The sequence below is a fragment of the Copadichromis virginalis genome, linkage group LG20, assembly GCF_057382275.1.
Source record: "Copadichromis virginalis isolate Kocher_CV1m ecotype Utaka linkage group LG20, C_Virginalis_male_GT1.1, whole genome shotgun sequence".
NCBI classification, from domain to species: Eukaryota; Metazoa; Chordata; class Actinopteri; order Cichliformes; family Cichlidae; genus Copadichromis; species Copadichromis virginalis.
Window position 1 is genome coordinate 25,036,299 of NC_140637.1, and position 24,371 is coordinate 25,060,669.

The 24,371-nt window shown below is 47.6% G+C and overlaps 1 protein-coding gene across 1 annotated transcript in view; it reads left to right on the forward strand.

Moving 5' to 3' along the window:
• The first annotated feature begins 284 nt into the window (after positions 1-284).
• The window catches only part of skia (SKI proto-oncogene a), a 65,045-nt gene continuing 40,958 nt past the window's right edge, over positions 285-24,371 (forward strand). Inside the window, exon 1 of the mRNA XM_085444720.1 lies at positions 285-1,652. Coding sequence (XP_085300846.1) covers positions 747-1,652 — 906 coding nt within the window. The 5' untranslated portion in view covers positions 285-746. The remainder of the gene's footprint in view (positions 1,653-24,371) is intronic.

Below are 24,371 nucleotides of genomic sequence, written 5' to 3' on the forward strand. Positions count from 1 at the left end.
CGCCTTAGAAAAAGTAGGAAAACGGCCTGTTCAACGGCCTGAATGCGTCATTTTCTTTGCTTTGCTCAGTTCGTTTCTTTTTCTTCTTCACTGTTCTCTTTTCTGTGTGCACGTGTGCGCGTGTACGTGCGGGGGGTGGCGGCTTGTTCCTGGAAGAGCCCAGCCTGCCTGCAGTGTCACTCACATTCCTGGCCGGGATTCAATGACTGAGCCAGACACACAAACGCAAAGGGAGGGGGCGTGTGAGTGAGCGCGCGACAGAGAGACCTAGACGGAGCGCGAGGGAGAGCGAGAGAGAGAGACACGCGCACTCAGACTGGGGGAGAGAGAGCTCTCGCGAGCGGACTGGCTCTTCAGACTTCTCCTCTCCGCGCAGTCAGAGTGAACTGCGGGGGCAAACGGGGTGGATGTTTCGTCCTCGACAGCGGAAAGAACCTCAAATAAGGATTTTTACATTTCGTTTTCAAGCCTGACAAACGGAACTTTTCGCCTCGGTGGAGTTTGGAAGCCGTTTTTTCTAATATGGACAGTCGGCTCACTGCTACAGGGAGCGACTGGTCGGTGTTGACTCACACACGGGAATAAAACTGCAGCTGGGACTTTTTTCCTGGATGGTTGATGAGGCGTTTCGCACATCTGATCAGCTCTGGGACGCGGTGGATTTACCAGGTTGAAGGACGCCTAGCTGGTTGTGATTCCCGGTCGACCGTAGGAAGGATTTACGCATCTAAAGTTGCAGGAAAAGCATGGAGACTGTAAGTCGGCCGAGCTTCCAGCCTCATCCGGGACTGCAACAAACTCTCAAGCAGTTTCACCTCAGCTCTATGAGCTCGTTGGGTGGACCGGCCGCTTTCTCTGCTCGCTGGCAACATGAGCTGCTCTTTAAGAAGGACGGGAAGGAGCCCGAGCCGGTTCTGCAGCATCTGCCGCCGCCCGTGATGCCCGGCCCGCTCTTCATCCCGTCGGACCGCTCCACGGAGAGGTGCGAGACGGTCCTGGAGGGAGAAACCATCTCCTGCTTTGTGGTCGGCGGGGAGAAACGGCTGTGCCTGCCGCAGATTCTCAACACGGTGCTGCGGGACTTTACCCTGCAGCAGATCAACTCCGTGTGCGACGAGCTGCACATCTACTGCTCTCGCTGCACGGCCGACCAGCTGGAGATCCTCAAAGTCATGGGGATCCTGCCCTTCTCAGCGCCGTCCTGCGGTCTCATCACCAAGACGGACGCAGAGCGGCTCTGCAACGCCCTGATCTACGGAGGCGCTTACCCGCCGCGCTGCAAGAAGGAGATGAACGGAGGCTCGCTGGAGCTGCAGTTCACCGACATGAGCTTCAAAGTCTACCACGAGTGCTTCGGCAAGTGCAAAGGCTTGTTCGTGCCGGAGCTGTACACCAACCCGAACGCAGCGTGCATCCAGTGCATGGACTGCAGACTAATGTACCCGACCCACAAGTTCGTGGTGCACGGCCACAAGGCGCAGGAGAACAGGACTTGCCACTGGGGCTTCGACTCGGCCAACTGGAGGGCGTACATCCTCCTGGGCGAGGATTACACGGAGAAAGAGGAGAAGGCCCGCCTGGAGCTCTTCCTGGACGAGATTAAGGAGAAATTCGACTTCGCCAACAAGTACAAGAGAAAAGCATCATCCAAGGTAAGCTGGTCTCCGAGCTCTAACTGTTGCAGCTTGTTATCCGCCACCCTTCTCCTTAACGTTAAAACGAGCGTGGGTCACCAAACTTTAAACATGACCGAGCAAACACGTTTCAGGAGTGGATGCTGAGCCTGACAGTGTCTGGTCACTGCTGCTGCTGTAGTCTTACTAATTGGGCGTCATCCAGCAGCGACAGCAATATGCCTCTGGTGGCAATAAAGCCATTATCTGGCCGTGAAACACCTTAAAGGGTAGTAAACAACAGTTGTGAGATAATGTTGTCACTTCTTCAGAACACTGTGGTTCAATGGGTTGCTGTCTGTGACTGTCTCTATCTCCAGTGGGTGAGCTAGACCTGACTGTTAGTGTGACAGACAGAGCTGGTATCACATGTGTCATTTTACTTGTCTGTGGTTTAATCAGTGCTGATGTCATTTCCCCCTCTCTCTAGTCTTATCCATGTTCTCTTGTGTTCTTGTTTGAACAGTCCCAGTAATCAGGTTTTAGGTTCTGCGCACTTTCAGTGGTCACACACCTCCAGCCTCAATCATCAGGTTTGTTTTTCTGAGCTTTAAAGCTGCATGGAAGGACTCTGTGTTAGCTTTGGTGTTTGCAGACTGATCCCACCCCTGTAGGGGGAAAAGGGCTAGTGAGCCCATTTGCATGAACTGTTACACATGAATGGAGCTGATGAAGCGGGGTTTAGAAGTATTGTGGTGGAAACATAACATGATCCCAACAAAGGGAAGCATTCAGCAAACATCAGAACCCCTCTACCAGGCCAGCCAGCCACCTCTGACAGGGCTCCTTTTGCCTACTCTCCCTCTCCTTGGTGGACTTGTAGAGCAGAGCGGAGTTGTTGATGAGGCTCAGAAAGCAACAGCACAAGTGTTTACAAGAGTTTTCCTCCACTCCTCCACTGAGGCTTCTTTCAGAAAAACCTGCCAAAGAAAGGGAGATCAGGGAGGCCCTTGAAGTCCTGAAGAGTGCCAGAGTCCTACCATGCACGGTGAACACACACTCTTGGCACACACTTTCATTCAGACTTGAGTGGACACACCTCAAGGAGCTCCACTTTCAGGGGGCTCTTGTGTTTTTCCAAGTGCTGACGGGGCGCCCGAATGTTAAGCTCAAGGCTTGTTTGAAATGCTTTTTAATTCAAGCCCTGCCCCCGAGCATCTGAGGGACTGCACACAGGTTGAGAAATATTGTTGCTCTCCTTTTTCTCAACACATTTGGGCACAGCTGAGGAAACGTTTGTGGAGGATGTCGCCACAGCGCCTTACTTTGAAATGCGTCACTGTTGTCAAAGGAGGGCAGCTCAGTGAATATTAATAAGACTGATAGAAAAGTGTCGGCAGCAGTCTCGCATAGCAGACAGACACAGGAAGCGATATTGCCACACTTCCCTCCTTGCAGACGCTCTTTTGAAAGCTTCCTCCTGAGACGAGTGAATCACAGAGTAAAAAAAGCTGTCCACATTTAGCAGCGTGCCTCCAGTTGTGGAGAAAGTGTGAACTTGAAGTTCACTTTTCCTTTTTTTGTCTTGTAGGATTCATACACAGTGCAGGCTGCAAAGCACAAATGCATTGAAGCGTTCCACGTAGGTTGGGGAAGGTTTTCCTGCGCAGGCCGGCCCCAGATTGCCATGCCAGGCTTCTGCTTTCTGGCTGGCACACATAATGAGTGGGTTTCCACATCAGGATGTGGAGATAAGGCTTGTGGTTGCAGATTTAGTGTGACACTAACTTTATAATTTGGCCTCACGATGACGTCGGCTCTGCACAGTCTGCCTGGTTTAGAGAGATATGAGGAGTGAGGGTGGCTGTGGTGGATGGTGGTGGGCAGCTGAAGCTCGACTTGTGCTTGGCTTTGAAAAAAGTTTACCTCAGACTTTTTTGGTTTATTTGGGTTTTGGCACCTTCCTACGTGGAGAGGGCCGTCCTCGGGCTTCTTGGTTACTGTATTATTATTATTGTTGCTTCATCAGTCTGTGCTCATGTTGCAGATGTGCGCCTCCTCAGAGTGGTGAGCATGTGTACACGACTGTTGTAACTGGTCTTGAGCAAAGCATGTGTGTCTGCTGAGCTTTCAGGTTCCTCCTAAAGTGCTGGGATGGGATTTGTTCAGAGACAGATATGCACTAAAAACCAGCCAGAACAATAGCAGAGGCCATTTTGCGTCGATGCTCCACATATGCTGCGTTGTTGTGCTGACAACCAACACATTCCTGCAGGCTGTTTCCACGTGTGGCTGAGGAAAGGCTCAAACCAAACCTACGTAGGGTTGGAACGCACAACTGTCGAGTCTGAATATGTCCTTCCAAGTCAGGGCACTTCTTAAATCTCTAACGTGCAGAAGCCAGCACTTCCCTTTCTGCTGCCCCCACCCTGCTACCCCCGGTGCTTGGAATATCTGGCCTCCAGCTGAAGGAGCTGCTTGTTTCAGGAGAGACGTGGGGCTGTGGTGGTGGGGGCTCAGAGGAAGTGAACTCCCACAGGGGATATAGGCCCATGTCCTGTTTCATATGCAAGGCGCAGTGCTGGCTAAGCCTGCTGACAGCCAGCCATGTCCACACAGCAGACAGAACAACAGCTGGGAGCTGTGCGTTTCAGTGGCTGTTCAGGGAATATTTCCATTCTGATCCTGTGCAGCAGTCTGCAGTGGAGCCCGACTGTGTGGCTGTTTCGGTCAGTTTGTATACTTTCCTATTTTCCTTTTCATAAAAAGTGCATTTTGTGCCCTGTGCTGGGAGAGGACACCAATTCAGTCAGGGCTCTGTAATGAGTTCTGCTGCTGTATTAAAAACTATATTTTGGGCCGTCCCATTAAAAACACGACTAACATGATAGAGTCGTGTCTCTGGTTCGAGCTGTGGGTCAGAACAGTGTTGGAAATGAACCACCTCACTGTGTGAATGGTGCTTCAGTCTTTGCTTGAAGGTATGGAGCGCATTCAAAGACAAAAGTATTCTTCACTTTCTAAGAATATTTAAAAAGAGTGTTTCATTCAGGGTTGCTGCTTTCTTCTTCTATGCTGGCAATGAACAACAAAAAGCATGTGTTTTGCTCTCCTATATGGAAAAACACATCAGCGATGAATCATTGTGCTCCATGACAAAAACTCTGAGGACCAGCCATAAGATGAAAAGTCTGTTTCCACTGCAGCTGCTCTCAGGACAGGCCTCTCTGTGGGAGCAGGGTGTACGGCTGCTTAGGTTTGCTTGGAACGTTTCTCAAAAGGCTGCGACTCCAGCGGTGGTGGAAATGAACTGGGTGCAGTGATTGTCTTCATACAGCACGTCTCCTTGCTACAAGCCGTTTGTATCAACAGTTTTTAACTTTTGCAAACAAAAGGACTTTTCTTTCCTCGTGTACGGCTCGACTGTGCACAGTCCTGATTTCTGATTATCAGGTATTTCAAATAGGGCTTCAAATTTACAGAAGCTGTGAGATGTTCAGTGGCAACACGTTACTTGAGTAAAATTTGATTGGATTCACAGCTGAGAAGAACTATTTCTTCCAACATGTGAGAAGTGAAATCTTCGGTGAAATACACAAAGAGTAGTGGTGCCGAAACTCGGCGCTGCAGTCATATCTCTGCCTGCTATGGACACATACTTGCTTTAAGTCAATAAGTGTCTGCCTGTCCATTTCAAGAAGATGGAGGGGTGAAAAAAGAGCAGGCCAGATAAGGTTTGTGCGTGGCTGCATGCAGGTCATCTGGGAAAGTTTGAATATCGGTTTGACGAGCCAGTAGCGTGCGTGACAATCAAGTGTTTCCTTCCCGTCTTTGACATTCCTGTGAGAATATTCCGAGCCGTATGATAACACAAGCACACACGGCTGGCTGTGGCTGCTCTTATGTTTTCAAAAGACCTTAAGTGTGTCTCATTGGGATTATAGCACAGGTAAGAGAAGAGCCAGTGACCTGATCCAGGTGTCTCGTGGGACAGAAGCTCTTTCTCAGCCAGATGATGGAATTTGGTGTCTAGTTTGACTGTTAGCCACAGCTGATGGTAGGTAACCATAGGCATGTTTGTTTAATAAGGTGGTCTGTGAATTATTCATCAGCATAACTGGACGTGCCCAAGCAGCGCGATTTCCCCTGCAGCTCCTTCCCCGGTAGTGTTTACATAGGTTGAGCTGTGAAGAGGGGACAGTGTTAGTGATGTGCTTAAAAATAAGTTGGTCAAAAGGTTTGACAGTTTTTTGGTCTTTAACATCAGAGAATCAGGCAGTCAGGCTTCCTCCAGTCCTCCTGCTGGTGAGCTCACCAGTGCTGAATGTTGAGACATGTCACATTTTATTCTTACAGGTTTTTCAGTAAAAAGATTTCAGTGTGAGTCTTACAAAGACAAGTGAACATTAGTCTGATGCACTGAAGCCTAACCCAGCACCTGGGTGATGTTAACTGAATGGTGCAGCCTGTCCACACTCTGTGTATGGAGTGCATGGATGATTAAAAGAGAGTCATATCTGTAAAAGTTTTTTTCCCATGTCTGTATAAAGTGCAGAGGAGGATGCGAGATCAGGCTGTGGAGATAATCTGATGTGTATGTAGGACATGCGTTTCCATGGAAAATTCCAATCTTCTGCCGTCTTGCTGTCTTTCCTAAAGCTTTTCTTAATCTTTGACAATAAACGCCGCGATCGTTGGTGAGGGATGCCGTCTAGATGGATCCAGGATGAACTGGAGTCCGACGGGAGGGGGGAGGTTACTTTCTGCTGTGTCAGACCAGGAGCAGCCTTTGTGTATGATAGCAGCCACTGGCGGTACCCCATCCCCCCTCATGCTGTTTGTAGGGCAGCTAGTATTGCATGACCTTTCCCTCCCCAAATAAAGAGGTGACCCGCCTCACCCCTCGCCTCTCTTGACGACCAGTCGGCCAATGGCGTGTGGCTTAGCCGCTCCCACGGGGCAGATGGCTGTCTGATGAAGGCAGCTAGTCTCACATACTATCAAATAAATGAGATCCACCGTGATACAGTAAACTGAATGCTGCACAGTGGAAGTTGTGCTCGGATGCATTTCAGATTTGGCTGCAAACTTTTCCACAAACCACACATGGGAACGTGTGAATAGCAAAAGCATCCCTTTGCCTCATTTGGAGCGCGATGGCGCACAGGCCCGGTCGGGTCTATGATCTGCTGTCATGCGAGTGCGCATGTGGACAAATATGTGTTCTTGTTTTGTGCCTGCATCAGCTGTAGGAGGAGATTAACATGAGCTCAATGCCTACTCATTTCCATCTCCATCTGCCTGTCTCCCACAGTGATGCTTCCCATCCCTCCCCCATCCCAGCCACACATACTGAGCTTAGACTTCCACACAGCAACCCGATTCCACCCCCGCAATTCCTTTTAAGTCTTATAAATGATACAGAAGCCCAAAGAATCATACGTTCATGCATTTACAGCCTTGCAGCTCTCTAACACAACATCCACAATGTCCTCCTTTAAGATCATGTCACGAGCCAGTGGTCCAGCTCAGTCCATGGGATGAGTGCTAGCTCATCTCCGGAATTATCTCAAAGTTTGGGAAGGACAGGTAGAGGCAGATGCCGGGAGATTGTCAATCTAATAATAAACAGTGCTAATCGTACGTCTGATCGAACGGGCACAGTTCCTCCGAGCAGGAGCTGCCAAGTCAACTAAGCAGCAAAGTCTCTGTCAAGTGGATGGGACAGCACTGAGAGACTTTTATGTTTAAGAAGCTTCATGTTTCTACTCTGGCTGAAAATATGTAGAATAGCATCGTCGTCCTTTTTCTTTACACTGCTCCAAAAAATCCCACTGAAAGAGACGTCATGTGACTCACATTCATTTCTATTTGAAATTCTTAAATCTAGTCCACATTGTATGCACTACCAAACTTTACAGATAGGTTTATAATGCTAAAAATAAAGCTGATTGACCTTAGCCATCTTTTGTTTGTCCTCTCCATCATGGTGCACTCTGTTAGTTGGGGAGCTTGATTGTCTGTCACCAAAGGGGACGTTAAATGTTCTGAAATGCAGTAACAGTATATCAGCTTTCCAAATAAGCATTTGTCCAAAGCAGTCAGACCAAAGAGAGAGAAAGGGCGTCAGGTATACTTTCTATTCTTAAGAGAAAGGCTCGGTTCTTGGAAATCTCTTTCTTTCTTTTTCACTCTTCAAGGGATTTTTTTTGGGGGGGGGGTGCAGAGGTGGGGAGGGTGGGTGCACTGGTTTGGCCTCAGCCATGTGGAAGGGCAGCTCCCAGGAGGTTGGCGGGGTATTGTTGTGGCGGTATGGGGTGGTGTTTGTGTTATATGTGTGGTTTCGGGGCAGTTGTCCACTGGCTAGCTATTGTCACATCCTTTGTGACCAGTATCAGCTGTGGATCTGTTGCTTTGAGTCCCATCCCCCTTCATTGCGGGGATCACTGATCCCAAAGTGCCTGACTCCCCCCTTCAACCCTCTGTCCCCCTGTTTTTCATCTTTAGTGGTAGAAAGCAGACAGTGTGGACACTGTCTGCTTTCTACCACTGCATGTGGATGTTAAGAGACATTTAGCTTCCTTTGAACCAGACTGAAACTGGTTTTTGGTTCCAGCACTGCTGGTTAGGGAGCAGTGGGCTCTGGTGTCAGGAGGCTAACGCAGGTTTACTACCGAGTGACAAAATGTAATTATCCTATCATATCAGTCTGCTTCTGATATCAAGCATCCAAATGATTAACATTTGGATGCTTGATATTTGTTATCATGGGCGCTTAAACCTGTGTGTGTGGATATATGTGTGTAGGTAAGTATGTGTGTGTTTGTTATTGATTTTAATTACATCTCACCTTCTGCCTGCAGATGGAAATGAGCTAAAACATCATTTATCTTTTCTATCATTAAATGCTTCCTGTCCTGTCTTTGTTCAGACACATATTCCTCACCACACAGCCCGTCTACTTCTGACATTTGATGGTATTTTTAGTCATTTGACTAATTTAACAGATAGTTGGATAAACAATAACAGCAATCTGATGAAAGTATGTGCTTGTGAGAGATGAGGGGGACACGTTGGGTGAAGGGCCCGAGGCACAACCAGAGACAAGTCGCTGCAGGAAGGACCGCGTCTGTAGGACAGGAGGCGCACAGGCGAGGCGTGGGGGGAGAGCTGCTGTATGCATCAATCAAACCCACTTTATGGAATGACAAACAAACGTGAGTCACCCTTTGTGTAAGACGCAAGTGTTGCACTTTGTTTGTCTCACACTGAAACAAAGTCTGCTAATAAAAGACAGAAAGCGCCGTCTTTGTTTCTGGATGCACCTTTTTGATCCCTTAAACTTCACCTTTGTGAAATCAAATGGCAGCTTTGCGAGAGAAAGCAAAGTTGCGAAAGTGCGCAGCAGACTCGAGTGCACGCGCATGTCTTTTCTCAGAAATGGTGTGTTTCCTGGCTGCACGCAGCACAAACACATCTGATCTTTACTGTTGTTTAGTCTGCTCTGAGTCATTGTGATGTCTAGCTGCTGTTAGTTATGTTAGAGCTGAGCGAGTTAATGTTAAACAGGATTAATTGGCACGGCGGTGAACTTTGACTGACCGTTCAAGTGTTCTCACGCTTTTATAAGAAGTGCTGCTTCATCAAATGCAGCCATCAGTGGGTTTGAGGTGAAACCAGCAAAGAAGCTTTGGGCTGGTTCGATTTGCTGAGCAGAGACGGGAGCGCACGGCCGGGCATGAACAGGACGACACCGCTTCGGTAACACAGTTTATAAAGTGCAGCCACACCTCGCCTCAGTTTGTCAGGAAGTTGAGGTGGAAGATGGATGTGTGCGAGCAAATTAGGGCCTCTTGGTAGAGGCAGTCAGGGGTTCGGAGGCTAAGGTTACTCCTCAGGAACCGAGTGTTGGAAACAAAGGCTTTTAATGTGCTTATCAGGCCGGCTGGGCTGTTCCTGCTTTCCAAGTCACCAATCTCCTGAATGAAATCAGCCAGCCTCACTCTGGCAAATGAAGGAATGCTAAATAAAACAATACGCTGAAAGACGATCCCTCCTCCTGGCACCGATGCCTGCTTCTCAGGTTCCGGAAGCCGTCTCCAGCCAGGCCCAGACTTGCTCCTCTGCTTCAGCCTATCTCATTGATTTTGTACGTTGCACACTTCCTTTTACGCACTTCTTGCTTGTGTCTTATTGTAAACGTGCATACGGCTGTTTAGGCATCCTCTTTCTGCATGCACACACGTGTGAACGCGCTCATTCCCATCCTGCACAGCAGACAATAGACCTCTCGAAGCCCTCTGCTTATAATTAATGTAATTGTAGATCTCTGAGACGAGGTAATGCATTGCATGTGTAACACCTCCGGGCACAGAGGCGTTACTCTCAGCATCTTCTTTCATAGAAACGCTGCCACGGCTGTCTGGAGCAGCAGCACATCTGTTTATTTAAACCCCGCTGCAGCTTTTATGCTGCCGCTCAGGTGTGTGTCACGTTTGGACAAGTGTGACCTCTGCTTTAATTATCCCCTCTCACATGTGCAGAGGTCAGAGCTTCTGCAGCTGAACCTTGCCACGCCACCTCCACTCCCACTCCCATTCTTCCGCCCACTCATCTCACAGTTCTCCCTCTCTCCCTGCATGAAAGCTGCTTATCTGTATGTTTTTTTAGAGGATTTGTGTGTGTGTGTGTGTGTGTGTGTGTGTGTGTGTGTGTGTGTGTCTACAGCCTGTCCTGTGGGGTTAACACTGTCACACAACAACGTGATGGGCAAAAACAACCGGCGAGACAAAATCACGAAATTCCCACAAATCACTCATGCTGCCTGGGATATGGGAAATCTGTGACAGTGTATCTTCTTCTCCCTGGCAGCATGTCTGAGTGTCGATGTGGTTTTTTTTTTTTTAGAAGTGGTTACAATTTTCTAGTTGTAAAATGTGAGGATGGTAGATCTGATCAAAGGTGGTTTTCAAGGAAGACTTTATTTTTCAAGGAAGGTTTATTCTGGAGCTGGATGCTATCTGATGGTAGAGGAAACCCGGTGTGACACAGGCCAGCGTATGACTCTCTGCAGAGCACAGGTCTGTGTGAGCCAGTGTTTAGTCTCAGCACAAGGACAGAGTCATGAGTGCTCTGTGTTTTTGAGTATAGTTCTTTCTGTTAACCTGATTTGAGCCCCGTCTTGTGCTCCACCAGAGCTCCGCTGCTCGTGGCCAAACTGTCCAGCTGGGGAAGTGCAGTGAAACATCAGATTCCACTTCCTGCAGCGATCGATACGTTTTAGGTTCAGCAGGTGCAAACGCTGCTGAGACATAACGCAGCACAGTCGTGTTCTTGTCCCTCAGCTCCAGAAGCCCAGAAGAAGACCTGGTTGCAAAGCCCTGATGGGCAGCTCATTCAACCTTTGAAATGCCAAGAAGCACAGTTATAGGGCTGCCACAAACGATTATTTTGATAGTCGACTAGTCACCGATTATTTTTGCGATTAGTCGACTAATCAGATCATGCATCCATTGGATGTAAAACGTACAGCTTATTGCACCAGTAGCATCTGCTCTTACATAACTATCATTAGCTTACAGCTTTAAGTGTTTAAGGTATATGCTAACTAAAGACAAGATGATAGTTTATTAAATTTTAATGAAATTTGCAGATTGTTTCAGTGAAGTTTAATAAACTCCTTGCTATCTAAACTATAACAGGACACTGGAGTATATTCTCGAGCATCTCACACTTCTGATAATCAGCTGTCTGCTTGATGTTTATTCAGCTGTGTAAAAACTATAACTTTAATCTCAGACAAACCGATTTACTCAGGAACAAATAAAACACTGGAAAAAGCCAAACAATAACATTTTTAAGTTATCTAAGTGACTTATATATGTTTAACCTGAGTAGCGAAAGACAGCGGTGGGTTTGAAAATGATGTGCCGGGAGTCCGGTGTTCTCACGGGCTCTAGTGAGCCTTGCCCCCGACTAGCTGTCGAGCTAGTGGGTAACAGACGTCTCCGAAAACGTCGGAGCGCTTTTGAAAATATGTGGTGTCCTGATAAACTGAGCAGATATTTGAGGTTTACACAGCTACATTCTCGCCTGAAAATATGTTAAACGTTTATTTTGTGACCCAGAAAGAATAATAAGAGTAAAGTTAAAACTAACTAGCTGCCGCCATTGTTGGAAACTGAGCTGGGCTGCGCTATGAATTCTGGGACACAGCTTCTTCTTCTTCTTCTTCTTCGGGGTTTAACGGCAGCTGGCATCCTTGTACATGCAGTGCTGCCATCTTCTGTTTCAGTCCATTATTACACTCTTAAATCCTGCTATTATTCCTGCGTCTTTTGGGATCTTACAAAGCTTCAAACGACGCGTCGACTATTAAATTAGTCGTCGACGATTTTGATAGTCGACGTAATCGTGACTAGTCGACTAATCGTGGCAGCCCTACACAGTTCTCCGACGTTTTTGTACAGCTGACTCAAAGGTTTATTCTGCTAAATTCCTTCTCACATCATCCAGTAAAATCCTCGTCCTGTCCTTCTCTTCTTCATGTTGTGAATCAGAGAGGCCCGTGGAAGGGCTAGACTCTCCACCCATCCACCACCCTCCCCAACAGGACTAATGAAATGATAGCTCCCTGATGTAGATGGGAGTAGAAGTGAAGGGATGACCTCATGGCCACCTAATTGAGATGGAGTGACAAGCCGGCGGCTAATGTGTCCATTAGAGCAGAGACCAACCTGGTGAAAGAGACAGAGGGCAGGAAATGGGACATTTTTAACATTTTTGTTGTCTGAATTCAGTCTCATTATCATTGGCTTTAGCTTTTTAAGCTGATAAAAATGTTGCTGCCAGCAGGGAGGAGCATCGTTGGACTCACTGGACTGTAAAGACCATCCACTATAACCCCGTCGACTCCATACGTTGATGTAACGCACAAACAGCTGTAAGGGACCCCTCTGTGGCTCCTGGCCCGTGTGCGCTCATCGCCGGGGTCAGAGAGGTTGCTGATACCAGAGTTTGCTGCACCTCGTCAGTGTGATGTTTGTAGACAACAGGCCAAAGCTCAGTGATGGGCCCCTTTGTTCAAAATGAATGCACATGTGTGCAACCGAACCTGTGCGATGTCCCTCCCACTTCCCTTTTTCTCAGTACAGAGTGAGGGTTGAGCGGTGTGTCGGCTGTTGGCCACAACAACTCAGCAGACTGTTAGGGCAAGCGTCTACCGCAGAGCCGTGGCAGGCAGCGAGCCTTAGAGTTCTGGTTTCGACACCACACTGGCTTCCTGTGGCGCCTCCGCCCTGCTGTCGGAAGCACCGTCAGCACTCCTCATTTAACTGTCTCCTATGATCACTCTGTTGCTCCACAGTTTTGGTCCTGTCCCATCGTGTTCACAACCAAAATTGCAGCAGGTTATCTACTATCACTGTTTGCTTTGTAGTAACCCTCCCTGTGTGAACTGAGGAGTGAGTACAGCTTCATGCTGTCACATTCTTATCAACGTGTGTGATAAAAGAAAGCACGGAGCCCGGTTAAAACAGTCAAACTGAGTGTATGGGTTAGGATCAAATGGAGTGGAAGTCGAATCCTTCCTCACTCACATCCAGCCCTTCTCAGTCTCCACTGGAAATCATGTGATTTGGCTCCAGAGCTCAGCAGTGGAACAAAATGTCCGGCTCCAGAGTGGAAAGCACCAGTACGTGCTGGCGTGAATCTGAGGCTGCCCGGCTCCCCACACCAAACCAAAAGAGCCTCTTTGTGTTGTGGCCTCACAAAGATGTAGACTGAGCAGAGCAAAAAAAAAAGTAGTCCTCTTCAAGATAAAAATAAACAGCAGTGTCACAGCCAGGGGTGGATGCAGCCTCCTACACGCTGTCCAAGTAAACGGGGCTGTCACGACTAAGAGCCACTGGAGAAACTGGAGGAAAACTGGGGAAGGAAGTTTTCCATGACAGTTGAAAGTGGCCACGTGGTGGGCTTCCCCTCACTCCTCCCCGTGTGTACAGAGCTGAACTCTTTGCATTCTGGTCAATGGTTTTCATCCGATCCTTGTTACATATCTGCACAAACTGCTAGCTTCATATATCAAACGCGTCCAGCAGGGTTTTAGTTAATCTGCTCGTTTAGTCAATCTCATCTTGGAGCCCCAGGTGATCTGATGATGAGCTCATTTGGTTTTTATGTGTAAAATCATCTCTGTGTGCTCCCTTCACCAACACTGTGGAAACACTGATTTCACAATCAATCAGCAGCCACAAATATCCTCCTCCTGTTTTCTCTCATGTAAGGATCGTGATGAATCAGTGGAGCCACACACACACGCGCCCAAAAATGTCTCTGTTGCAAATGTAGGCCATAGGTGGAGGTGCAACATGAAACTATGGCTTTAAACTCATTATGAGTTTCACCACGATGACAGTATGAGTTGTCACCTTGACTGGTGCACTGTTGCTATGACCTTTGACCTTGGATCCCTGACATCAGCGTCGCAGCCCTGGTGCGACCCTCTGTTGTTTCCATCGTGCTAAACTCGCTGAGTTTGCAGAACACAACGAGACCTTGTAGAGCCGGAGTCTGTCCGAGCGATTTAATGTGCAGTGGGAAACGACTGACGTGACGCCATCAGAGCGGTCAGCTGAGAATCATCATTCTGTCCCAAAACGGTGTCATGTGGTCGTTTGGTGCGATTGCCCGTCTTCACTCAGCGTATTTTGCTGAAACAACAGTCTGAACCATGAAGAAAGTTCAGCTACCACTGAAACAAGATGGCCTGTGATGTTTACAAGCTTGAGCATGTCGGTGTTTCTGGGAAAAAAATAGACGTAAGAATTAATTCAGGTGATTCATTGTTTAGTCAAGTTGTCAGCCCTTGTACTGAGACAGCCACTGAGTATCCTCCTGTCTGCGTACATGTTACATGTCTCTGTAAAGCACTTTGAATCACCTTGTTGTTGAATTGTGCTATACAAATAAACTTGCCTTGCCTTGCCTTGCCTTACATTAAAGTCATTGTTTGTCCTGTTTGATGGTAGTATGTTCCTCATCCTGCTGATGGATCTAGTCTGAGTTGAACCGGCATATGGTGAAATGTTTCCGTCACATGACCTCCTCAGGTAACTGCGCTGCAGAACAATGACAAACAGGGATAGTGTTTTCAAAAGAAATCCTAAACTCATGACCATCAGCGCCTCTGGCAGTCACAAACTGGAATCCAGATGCAATCTGCAGACTGCTCCATTAACCCTGCTTGGACCGGCCTGTGTTTGCTCTTTGTCCCTCTGTACAGTAGATCTAATAACCTTTGTCTCGAGGCCTGAGCAGCTGTGTGGTGTGACACTAAACACAGGCAGGGCTACAGCATGTCCTGTGCTGGGGGGGGGGGCTTCCTTTTCCTTAATGCTTACTGCAGCATGAGGTGACGAGAAGCACCAGACTGCTTCCACACAGCCTTTTGGCCTACATTACACTGACTGCTGCGGCGGCTGAACGTTGATGTGGTTGCTAAGCGAATGCAGCCTTCTAGGGCAGAATCAGGAACTGGCTGGCTTTAGTGCCGCTGCGACACTGTGCATGCACGAGCAGTGCTGGAGCCGTGCATCTCCAGAGGAACCTCGTTAAGCTCTGGATAATTCCATTTTAGTTTGGATTAGGATCGGTCACACAGCCCCAGGGTGATGCCGTGTTATTTTAAGCACATTTTTGATAATGATATTTATGATATAGAAAAACATACCAAACTAATGTATCAGTTCAGCTTCAGGCTGGCAGCATTTATTAGTACAGAGAGCCTGAGGGCCGTCCTCCTCTGTCAGCGAGCCAACGGAATGATATGGCACAGCTCTTAATTTATGTTGTGCCGTTTCACAATAACAGTAATTTCATGTAGTGCTTTATATTATAAGGTAAATACTACAATGAGAAAGAAGCTCTGTGCGCTGTCTCTGTGCAGAGGAGACTTCCAGGTGATTGGTGGGAGGAGCACAGAGACATAATCCCAGCTGGATCTCCTGTTTATGTTCATTTAAAAGTACTTATTTGTTTCTCAGAGCTGTAATTATATTTCTTAGACCGGATGAAGTCATTGAAACAGGTCATTTCAGCCAAAGTTGGTGCACTTATTAGTTTAGGAAGACCACACCATAGTTTATTTATACAGCACAATAAAGACAACACATGACTGCCCGAAGGGCTGGACAACAGAAATATAAGGATGGGCTGGATGGCAATCAGGGCCACGACAAAGGGTTTGTGATATTCAGCTGAAAAAGCACAAACACTTGGACTAAATAGTTGCTTGTGTTTTGAAACCTAATCACTAAATTATAAAATTCCCACAATCGGATCTAAAACCCGGCGTTATACTGTGACCTCATGCTCCTTGCAGCGGCATTAGACTCAGAGACCATGCTCCAGTGTCACACTTCCAGTGTCTTGTTATCGAGTCGGGTCTCTTGTGGTGGACTAGTCAGCTGTCTGTCCAAACCTCCCAGGGATATGTTGAAGTATGTCATCTGCATACAGGGAAACCTTTATATTAATATTCCTCGCATCTTCATTAGTGCAGCTCTCCAACCTTGATGGAGCAACAGTGGAGAATAATTGGATCATCCACGTCATGCATGTCGACTGTAGGGACCACAGACCTGCAGTGAGAGTTGTCAGATGTTATAGAAATATAGCTCTCCTTGTGTATGCACGTGTCTGTTTGTTCATCGTGTCACCTGCTTCTAGTGTCCTTACATTCACATGTACGTCACAGTCTGTGGGACCCAAGCTGGTGGAAGTCCATCAGGATACTGTGTGGATATTAAACTTAATTAAGCTTCAATGAAGCTGTGCTGTTTGCAAAAGTGAGGCGTGCATACCTTGTTTTTTACAAGTGACTGATTAATACATAGAAAAGCAAAAGTAATCATTCATTTTATGGCTGTGGCTCCATGGGGTGAGGGTCTGTTTGTGAGATTAGACCTGTGACAGTGAAACACTTCTTCAAGCTCAAATAAGAGTCTCAGCAAACCTTTGACACTACATACTGTATATAAGTCGGTTTACCTTAAGGCCCTATCCATGGTGACTTCTGTCTCTGTGTAAGGTTGCAAACAACAGATTTCCAAAATGTTGCACTGTACCTTTAAGTGGTTCTTTGCAGCAGCGTATAACTTAGCGGAGCCGTGCAGAAGTGAGCGTTTCTGCAGAGCGTGGATGTGAGGGAGGCCTCTGACCTGATTCTGGCTGAGCATCGCGTGCCTGACCAGAGCTTTCTCTCTGCTCTCTCATTCAGCCGTCCACTCGCTCTCACTCGCTCATCCGTTCTTCTGTTGCAGTCTATGTCTTCTCCACATTATGATGTGCCCGTGCAGTGCACTTGAACACACTCTGTAGTGCGCTCACTCATACGTACGCCCACACGTGTGGTTCCATAGGCTCCCAGCACGCTTACTTCAGAGAAGCGAACAATTTCACAGTGGCTGTACGGCAGACAGAGCAAGAATGGCAGCGTCTGCCTCCTGTGCTGTTCCACTGACGGGAATAACAGAATTTCCATATCTGGGTTAAAGTTAAGAAAACAGGACATCCTGTTTTCTATTTTAGATATCAAACCACAACATTTTTTCTACTCTTTTAAAACAAACTCTAAGAAACATGGCGTCTTTGCCAAAGATGAATGAACACTGTTTCCATACAAAAGCATCTTGGTGGAGGAGTCGTGAAGGCCCAGTTTGTGTTGCTGAAGGGTGCCAGCGTGGATCACCAGACGTAAATACTTTGATTTCCATTTTTCTGAGCTGGTGGAAAGACGACGTGCACACGCTTGTGTGTATGTGTGTTAATGTGTTTGTGTTGTCACAAACACATTAACTGCATGTTAGAACTCATGCAGTGTCACCGAGGAGTCAGGAGCAGCACGATGCTGAGACCCAGGCTGCTTTCAAGCTTGGAGTCCTGCTACCTTCCTGTACTCGTACTGCATTGTGTTGTAGAATGATAGAGCCCATAAATACCCTTTAGAGGATATGCTGCTCACAAAAAGGAAAGGAACATTTTGAAAACACAGATCTGAAAGAGAAAATAATCACTCTAAATGTCTGTGCTGATATGGGTGGAGTAATATGTTAGAAATAAAGGACCAATGTGAATCAGGCTCCATGATGCTGGGAGGAGCACTGGGCCCACTGGAGCGCCGTTTCTGAATGTTTGGTCAGAGTCATTCACACCAGTCATCTGTTGGAGGTCATTTTCTAGGCCTGTGGCTGTGACCTGTTCCTCCTTTCACAGAGGAGTAGGTCCTGGTCTTGCTGACGGGTTAAGGACCTGTCAAGCTCTCCTGTCTCCTGGTCTTGAGACTGCGCCTTCTGGTAATGGTGCGCTCTATCCTGGAGATGCTGGACTACCTGTGCAGAGGTCGAGGCATTGCCTCGTGCTGTCAGTAGTGACACTGACCCTAGCCAAAGTCAAATGTCAGTGTCCACCTGCTTTCTCGGTTCTCCTGAGAGTTGGTGTAGCCTCCAAACTACAGGAGCGTTTGCTGACGCCCCGTTGGAGCCTCATCATGTTTTCTCTTGCCGTTCTTATCAGTTTTAGACGTTTCACCAACACTAATGCACCTCTGTGGGAGGCTCATCACCATCGTTTGCACCTACTCGTACAGCTGACCTACTTCACAAAGCACTTTAACAATATTGTGAAATATTGTCCATGTGGTGATTCATACCTCCTGGTAGTTCTTTTTGGCAGGCTTGTGAGGCTGGCCATGCTGCTCAGGGGGAGAGAGAGAACAGACTGCCACCACTGCTGCGTCTTTAAAAAACTCTCTCCAAGCTGCTTTACAGATTACCAGCACTGCAAACTAGGTAATCACCCCTCAGCATGAGAGGGCTTATATACACCAGCTGCAGTGTACCTACAGTTCATGTGCAGTGCCACTCGCTGCTTTAATCGCATTCTTGTTTTTGTTGTTTTGGTGTCGCTGGATTGCGAGCAGGTGCTGTTGGTACTAAACGCTCTAAAGGCGCTGTGTGTTGACCAGATCAAACATGTTAGCATTATAAAGCTGAGCGGGTGTAGCATGACGGGTGGAAGTGTCATGCTTACATGTGAACCTGCCTTGAAGTTCAAATCTGTAATGCTTTGGTTCTGAATCAGCAGAAAGAGCTCACAGAGGGGGAGCGTGGGTAGGTACTGTCCACGCCACACCTCACCTGTGCAAATCTGCGCCTGAACATTATGAAGTCAGTAAAATTGTGTGCAGGAGTTTCACAGCCTAAATTTGCAGGAAGTGTTGAAATTCTGCACCACAGTAAGTGAAAAAAGGCCCTGCAGAAACACATACATGGTAAATAAGGCCTGTAAAGTTGACAGCGAGTCATCTGTGTCCTGCAGCTCACAATGAGGAAAAATCCAAACCAGATCAGATGCGTCCTTCGCCAAGAACACGCACAGACCACCTCCGTTTGTATTATTTTCTCTTATTTTTCCTTCTTAGCAACCATTCTGGCTCCGGCAGGAGAAGTGATTATGGTGGTGGTGGCAAATTCCCAAACAGAGGAAAGCAACATAGGAGGTTTTTCTTGGCTTTGATGTTATGGAAAAATGTAGCCAGTGAGCGTTGGGGAGGCAGCCAATGGCATTGTCCAGCTGGAAGCATGTTCTCCAGTGCACCCCACCTCTCCTGCAGGATTTTGCAATAGAAAAAGGAGAAAGTTTCATATGCAAAGCTGGAGATGTGTGGCTCTGAAACCAGCTAATGTTGCTCCTATGGGTAGAAGTGTCAGACCTGGGTCTACATGCAGAAGGACAGATGTAACACTCATCTGTAATCCCAACACTGCACCAGGTCCTAATGTTGAAGTTTGGAATAATAAGACTGTCATGAAGAAGCAGCAGCATTATAAGGTACAAAGAGGGAAAAAGTCCTGGAAAAAATGAATTTTAATCGAGTTCTGGCAAATAAATTGCGTGTTCTAGTGACAACACCCCTTCCTCCAGTGTTCCTTTCTCAGCTCATATGCTTTCCATCAGGCAGAGCAAACTGCATGACGTCAGTGTGCGTGTGTGCGCGCGCGCGTGTGTGTGTGTGTGTGGATGCATGGGGAATGGCAGGGAAACCAGTCCTGCTTTCCAGATGTGAGAGCAGAAAAGGGAAATGAGGAGAACAGGTCGGACAAAAGAGAGCGCAGCAACACAAACAGACTGTCGTCAGCGTGAAGAGTCTTCTGGTTCCAGGTTGAGTCGGTCCTGTGGTCAGGTAGGGGGTGTGTCCCCTTCCACCTTATTTAGCCTCCTCATATCTTAGCCTCAAACCACAGTTTCCTCATTTGCTCACTCTGCAAAGGAATCCATTTTGTTAGCACTGCTGTGTGAACTTTTTCTTCGCTGACTTGTCTCCAGAACAAACTGCTCCTCGAAGGCACAGCAGCTTCTCTCAGTGGGCTGCAGTGACCCCTCTCCAACCTCTGCAGGACTAACTTCTGCTTGTTAAAGGTCATTTGGATGTCCTTACTTCTCAATATACTCTAAAACCCAGATACAACCTTCCTGCACCTTTCCCCAGTTTTGCAGTTTTGAGTGATTCAGAGATTGATGCTAGTCTAAAGGATCTTTGCTGTTTCTCTGTGAGGTCGTCAAACATCTGTGGCCTGTATGCAACACGTGTCTCTATCAGGCCACATCATTAGGGCTCCTAACAGGGTGTGGCCTAGGCAGGGTGGTGCTCTCCGCTCCCTAACACAGCAAACAGCCTGTTAATCTTTGTGATAAGCACAAAGTGACAGAAAAGAAGGACAGCTGTAAGTTTGCATGTTGGAAGAAGTCCCGAGGTTCTTCCTGGTGACCTTTGCCCTGTGGAAAAGAGCAGAAATCAAACAGCAGCCTGTGTGAGTGGGCCTCTTCAGGTGACTCGACTGCAGTGACTAGTCTCTGTGGTTGGGGCCTTGCTGTCTTAGATGTAGGTTTATAAGGCTCAAGGTCAACTGGTCACTATTTTACAGGGTGTGGGCTCGTTCACAGACTGCCCCCTCACTGACAGCAACAAAGCCAGCCCAGCTCTTGTACTGGTTAAGAGTTCTCGTGTGTGCTCAGACGAGCAGCTGACCTCAGCGCCTGCTGTAGTAACCTGCTGAAGGAGCTGCGAGTTACAGGGAGGATGTTGCTGTAATGTTCAGCACATCCAGTTTCCTGTTTTACTGTCTGAGAAAGTGAAGCGACTCAGAGACCTAAAATAGCCGACGTGCACAGACACGCTTTTCGACACTCCTGTACTGTCTGCTTCCACTTTTCTGACATTTTCCCACCATTCAACATCAGCGTTAGTGTCATCACTTTTGAGGCCTCTGATAGGTGCGAGGAAAGGAAATGTGAGCGTTTTTAGCACCACAAAGAAGAAACAGTCGGTCTAAGTGCAAAGGTAATTTTCCAGCCCCCCCCCCCCCCATCCTGTAAACCACACAGCATGTAGAGTACAGCGTTCCTGCATCTGGACTTAAAGCACCTCACACAGAACAAATCTCAGCTGATAAAGTTCCTGAAGTGGAGCTGAGTGTGCTCAGTGAGGGAAGCACTTTTGTCCCGATTACAGATCATTCATTTAGTTGCAGAGAAGGTGGAGACCACATGCTAGCTTTCTCTAACAACACAGGAGAGCCTGTGGGGAGAGGAAAGACCCCCCCCCCCCCCCCCCCAACCCACACCCCCTTCTGTCTATTGTCTTAGTGAGTCCTCTGTCCTTTCAGATGAAAATGTGCCACTTTGCAGCCGGGGCTTCAAATGGGTTAAGCAGAGAGACATTAGCCAGACAACCACAGGGAAGTGAGGGGGGGGGGGGGGGGGTGGGGCAAATCTTCTTAAGTGATTAATCACCATGTGAAAGTGAAACCCACTGAGGGATTGCTCCACCTCAACTTAAACTACACCTCCTTTTGCTGCTGTTTTTATTCCCACAGAAGGCAGTTGTTGGTTCAGGTCTGGGACACAGACCACAGCGTACTTTTATTTTCTCATGCTTTTGTCTCCACATGTATGAAAAGCAGTGTGTAACAAAATAAGATGCTGACCCACACCTGAGGAACGTGCACATGGCAGCGTTGTGTGGGGTTGTAGGAGCAGCTAATTAGGCCCTCAGTGTGAAAAACAAATATTTAGACCAGTTTTACCCTTATTACCTCATTAGGGGGTGCAGTGAAGGAGGTGCTCATATGCGTGGAGAGCGATGTCGGCGGGCCTGTGAAATGCAGAGTTTAGGAAAAAAGAAGGAAGTGGGGCAGATTGTGCCAGGCAGCTACAGCCTAGCTACAGATAGTCACGGCCGTGTGTTAGTAGCTAATCCGTGTGGGTGCCTGTGCTCTGTATGCCCCATTAATCATTCAAGCACCCACATGCAGGTATGTGTGGCTGTGTGTAAGAACCGGGGCTGTGGTTAAAGGGGTGTTTATAAAAGCGCTGATAACCAGGCGAGACGCCTCATCCCCTCACAGCTCTGCACAGTCAGTGTGTGGCGACGTTAGCTGGCTGTGCACTGCAGACGCTGGCAGCATGCTTACACGTCCTTAGTGAGCGTTGCACTGAGCCCCTGATAGCTGTGGCGGCTCCTCTGCGTGTGTTTGGTCTAACACTTGCTGGGAAGCTGTCGTTGCACTTACAGTAACATAAAGTGTTGTCATCAGCTCCATTAATATTATCTCACTTCATCTGTTTGTGTCAGCGCCACACCAACGTGTGTGTGTACTAACACTGTGTACATGGAAGTCTGCAGGAACCGTGCACCTGCTCCTCCAGCGTTCCTTCTTCTTGTGGTCTTTGTCTTTTTTCTTCTTATCTTTGTGGTGCCATAAAGAGAGCGGGGAGGAAAAGCTGCCTCTTTCTGGATTCCTCCTCAGACACTGTTATCGAATGATCTTCAGCCACGGCGTCCTTCTGTCCGTCTCACTGCACTCGGTCCAGGTCACCTCCAGGTGTTTCCTTAATGAGAGAAATGTGTGTGTACGCCGATGACCTCGTGGTTTACCCTCAGTCTGATTGACTAACATATGTGAGCGTGAGCATGTGCCGTGCACGTGCTCGTGTTGGTGAACGACAGCAGCACACTGAGCTGATGTGAGTGCACACATTAGCTTTCATATGTGCATGTGACCGTGAGCAGAAGAGGACGGATGTGTTTCTGGTGATATGATCTCACTGTATATTCTGAGCATATATGCATTCAGTATGTATTACAGATAACATGGAAAAGATTACGTGTGCTGGTTCATTTCAGTGGAGCTGGTTTACTTTCATGTGTTTAGAGCCCACCAGGGTCCCAGACCTGAGTTTGTGCACTTCCTGTGGGGAAGCACAGATGATGAGTGAAATGAATCATGTACATGCTGCTAATGAGGATCATTTCACTTGGAGTGAAATTAAGCTCATTTTGCTGGATCCCCCTAAATGACCACTTTGTGAATCAATGCTTTATTATGCAATTAGTTTGCACTGACTTCCCCTTTTTTGTCTCCTCTTCTCTTCCATGGCTGCCTGCTGTGTTCCTGCTGCTGTCCAACTACAGGTGAGTGTCACTGTCTGCTGGTCCCCTGCACATCCATCGTCACACTCAGCACATTAGTGCTTCCTTGCATCTTTGCAGTACTTCCAAAATGAGACCCATCCTGTCTCTGAGGATGGCTCTTTGACTTCTAGGCTGGCTGCTGTGCTTCATTATTATCAGTTTGTTCTCAAACCTCTGTGAAAAACCTTCAGTTAAAGGCTGCTTCAGTGAGAGTCCTGACAGGCAGAGCATGTTTCTGCTGTAATGGCTCATTTTCATTGGCTCCCTCTTGAATCCAGATGCAGCTCCTCAAATACGAGGTCAAAATCTCTTCTTAAAGATGCTCTCATCCCCCCCCCCCCCCCTTTCACAGGCAGCTGTCTGATTGTTGGGGTTTCCTTTGTGTTACTATGGGATTTTGGGCTCTTTAGCTTACAGTATAAAGCACCTTGAGTGCTTGACGCCACTCGTATGACTGCAGCCTTTCATGCGATGGCTGCCAGTAGAGCTGCAGCCCTGGTTAGTTGTGTTACATGGACTGCATACTGGTAATTTGATGGCCCACATCCACCTTTCAGATGCTGTAAACTGAGATTTGTGTGGTAGTTCTGGGAGGGAGGAGCTGCAGAACGGGCTGGGGAAGGGTGCGGTATTGAAACCCCCAGCGCAGACCGACTTGGGTTTAACCAAAATGGCCGCCCGCCACAGGCCTCTGTGAGATGGAGCTGGGTGTAACCACATGCTTCTGCTATCTACCACGGTTGCACTGGTGCATGCTGCAACCTACAAACTGCAAACGTGCACACAGCGAGGCAGTGCCTTTGTTCTTACAAGCTTTGTTTCTCAGCTACACCTGCTAACTTTCACTTTGCATCAGCGCTCCTCACAGCCAACAGCCGCGACTAACTGAAATCTGTTATTGTGTTTCGCTAATTCAGCTCTCGTTTTATACAGTCTCATCCATCCCGAGCAGCACGCTGCTCCTCACCATCCAATCAGCAGTTTGACAAAGAAATCATAACTTAAAGTCTACATTGTGTGTTTGTTTCAAACTCATTCGCTGCATGTTCACTGAAGAAATCTATCAACATCAACTTCTGTACTTAGAAAAATCCAAACACTGGTGAATTTCCAGTGTATTTCTGGATGGAGGTCACCAGTGGTGCTCTGCAACATTATTTTACTACTAAAACTCTTTTTTTAAAAACTTGTTTTGCCTGTAACAGCAAAAAAGGTAGATGGTGGTG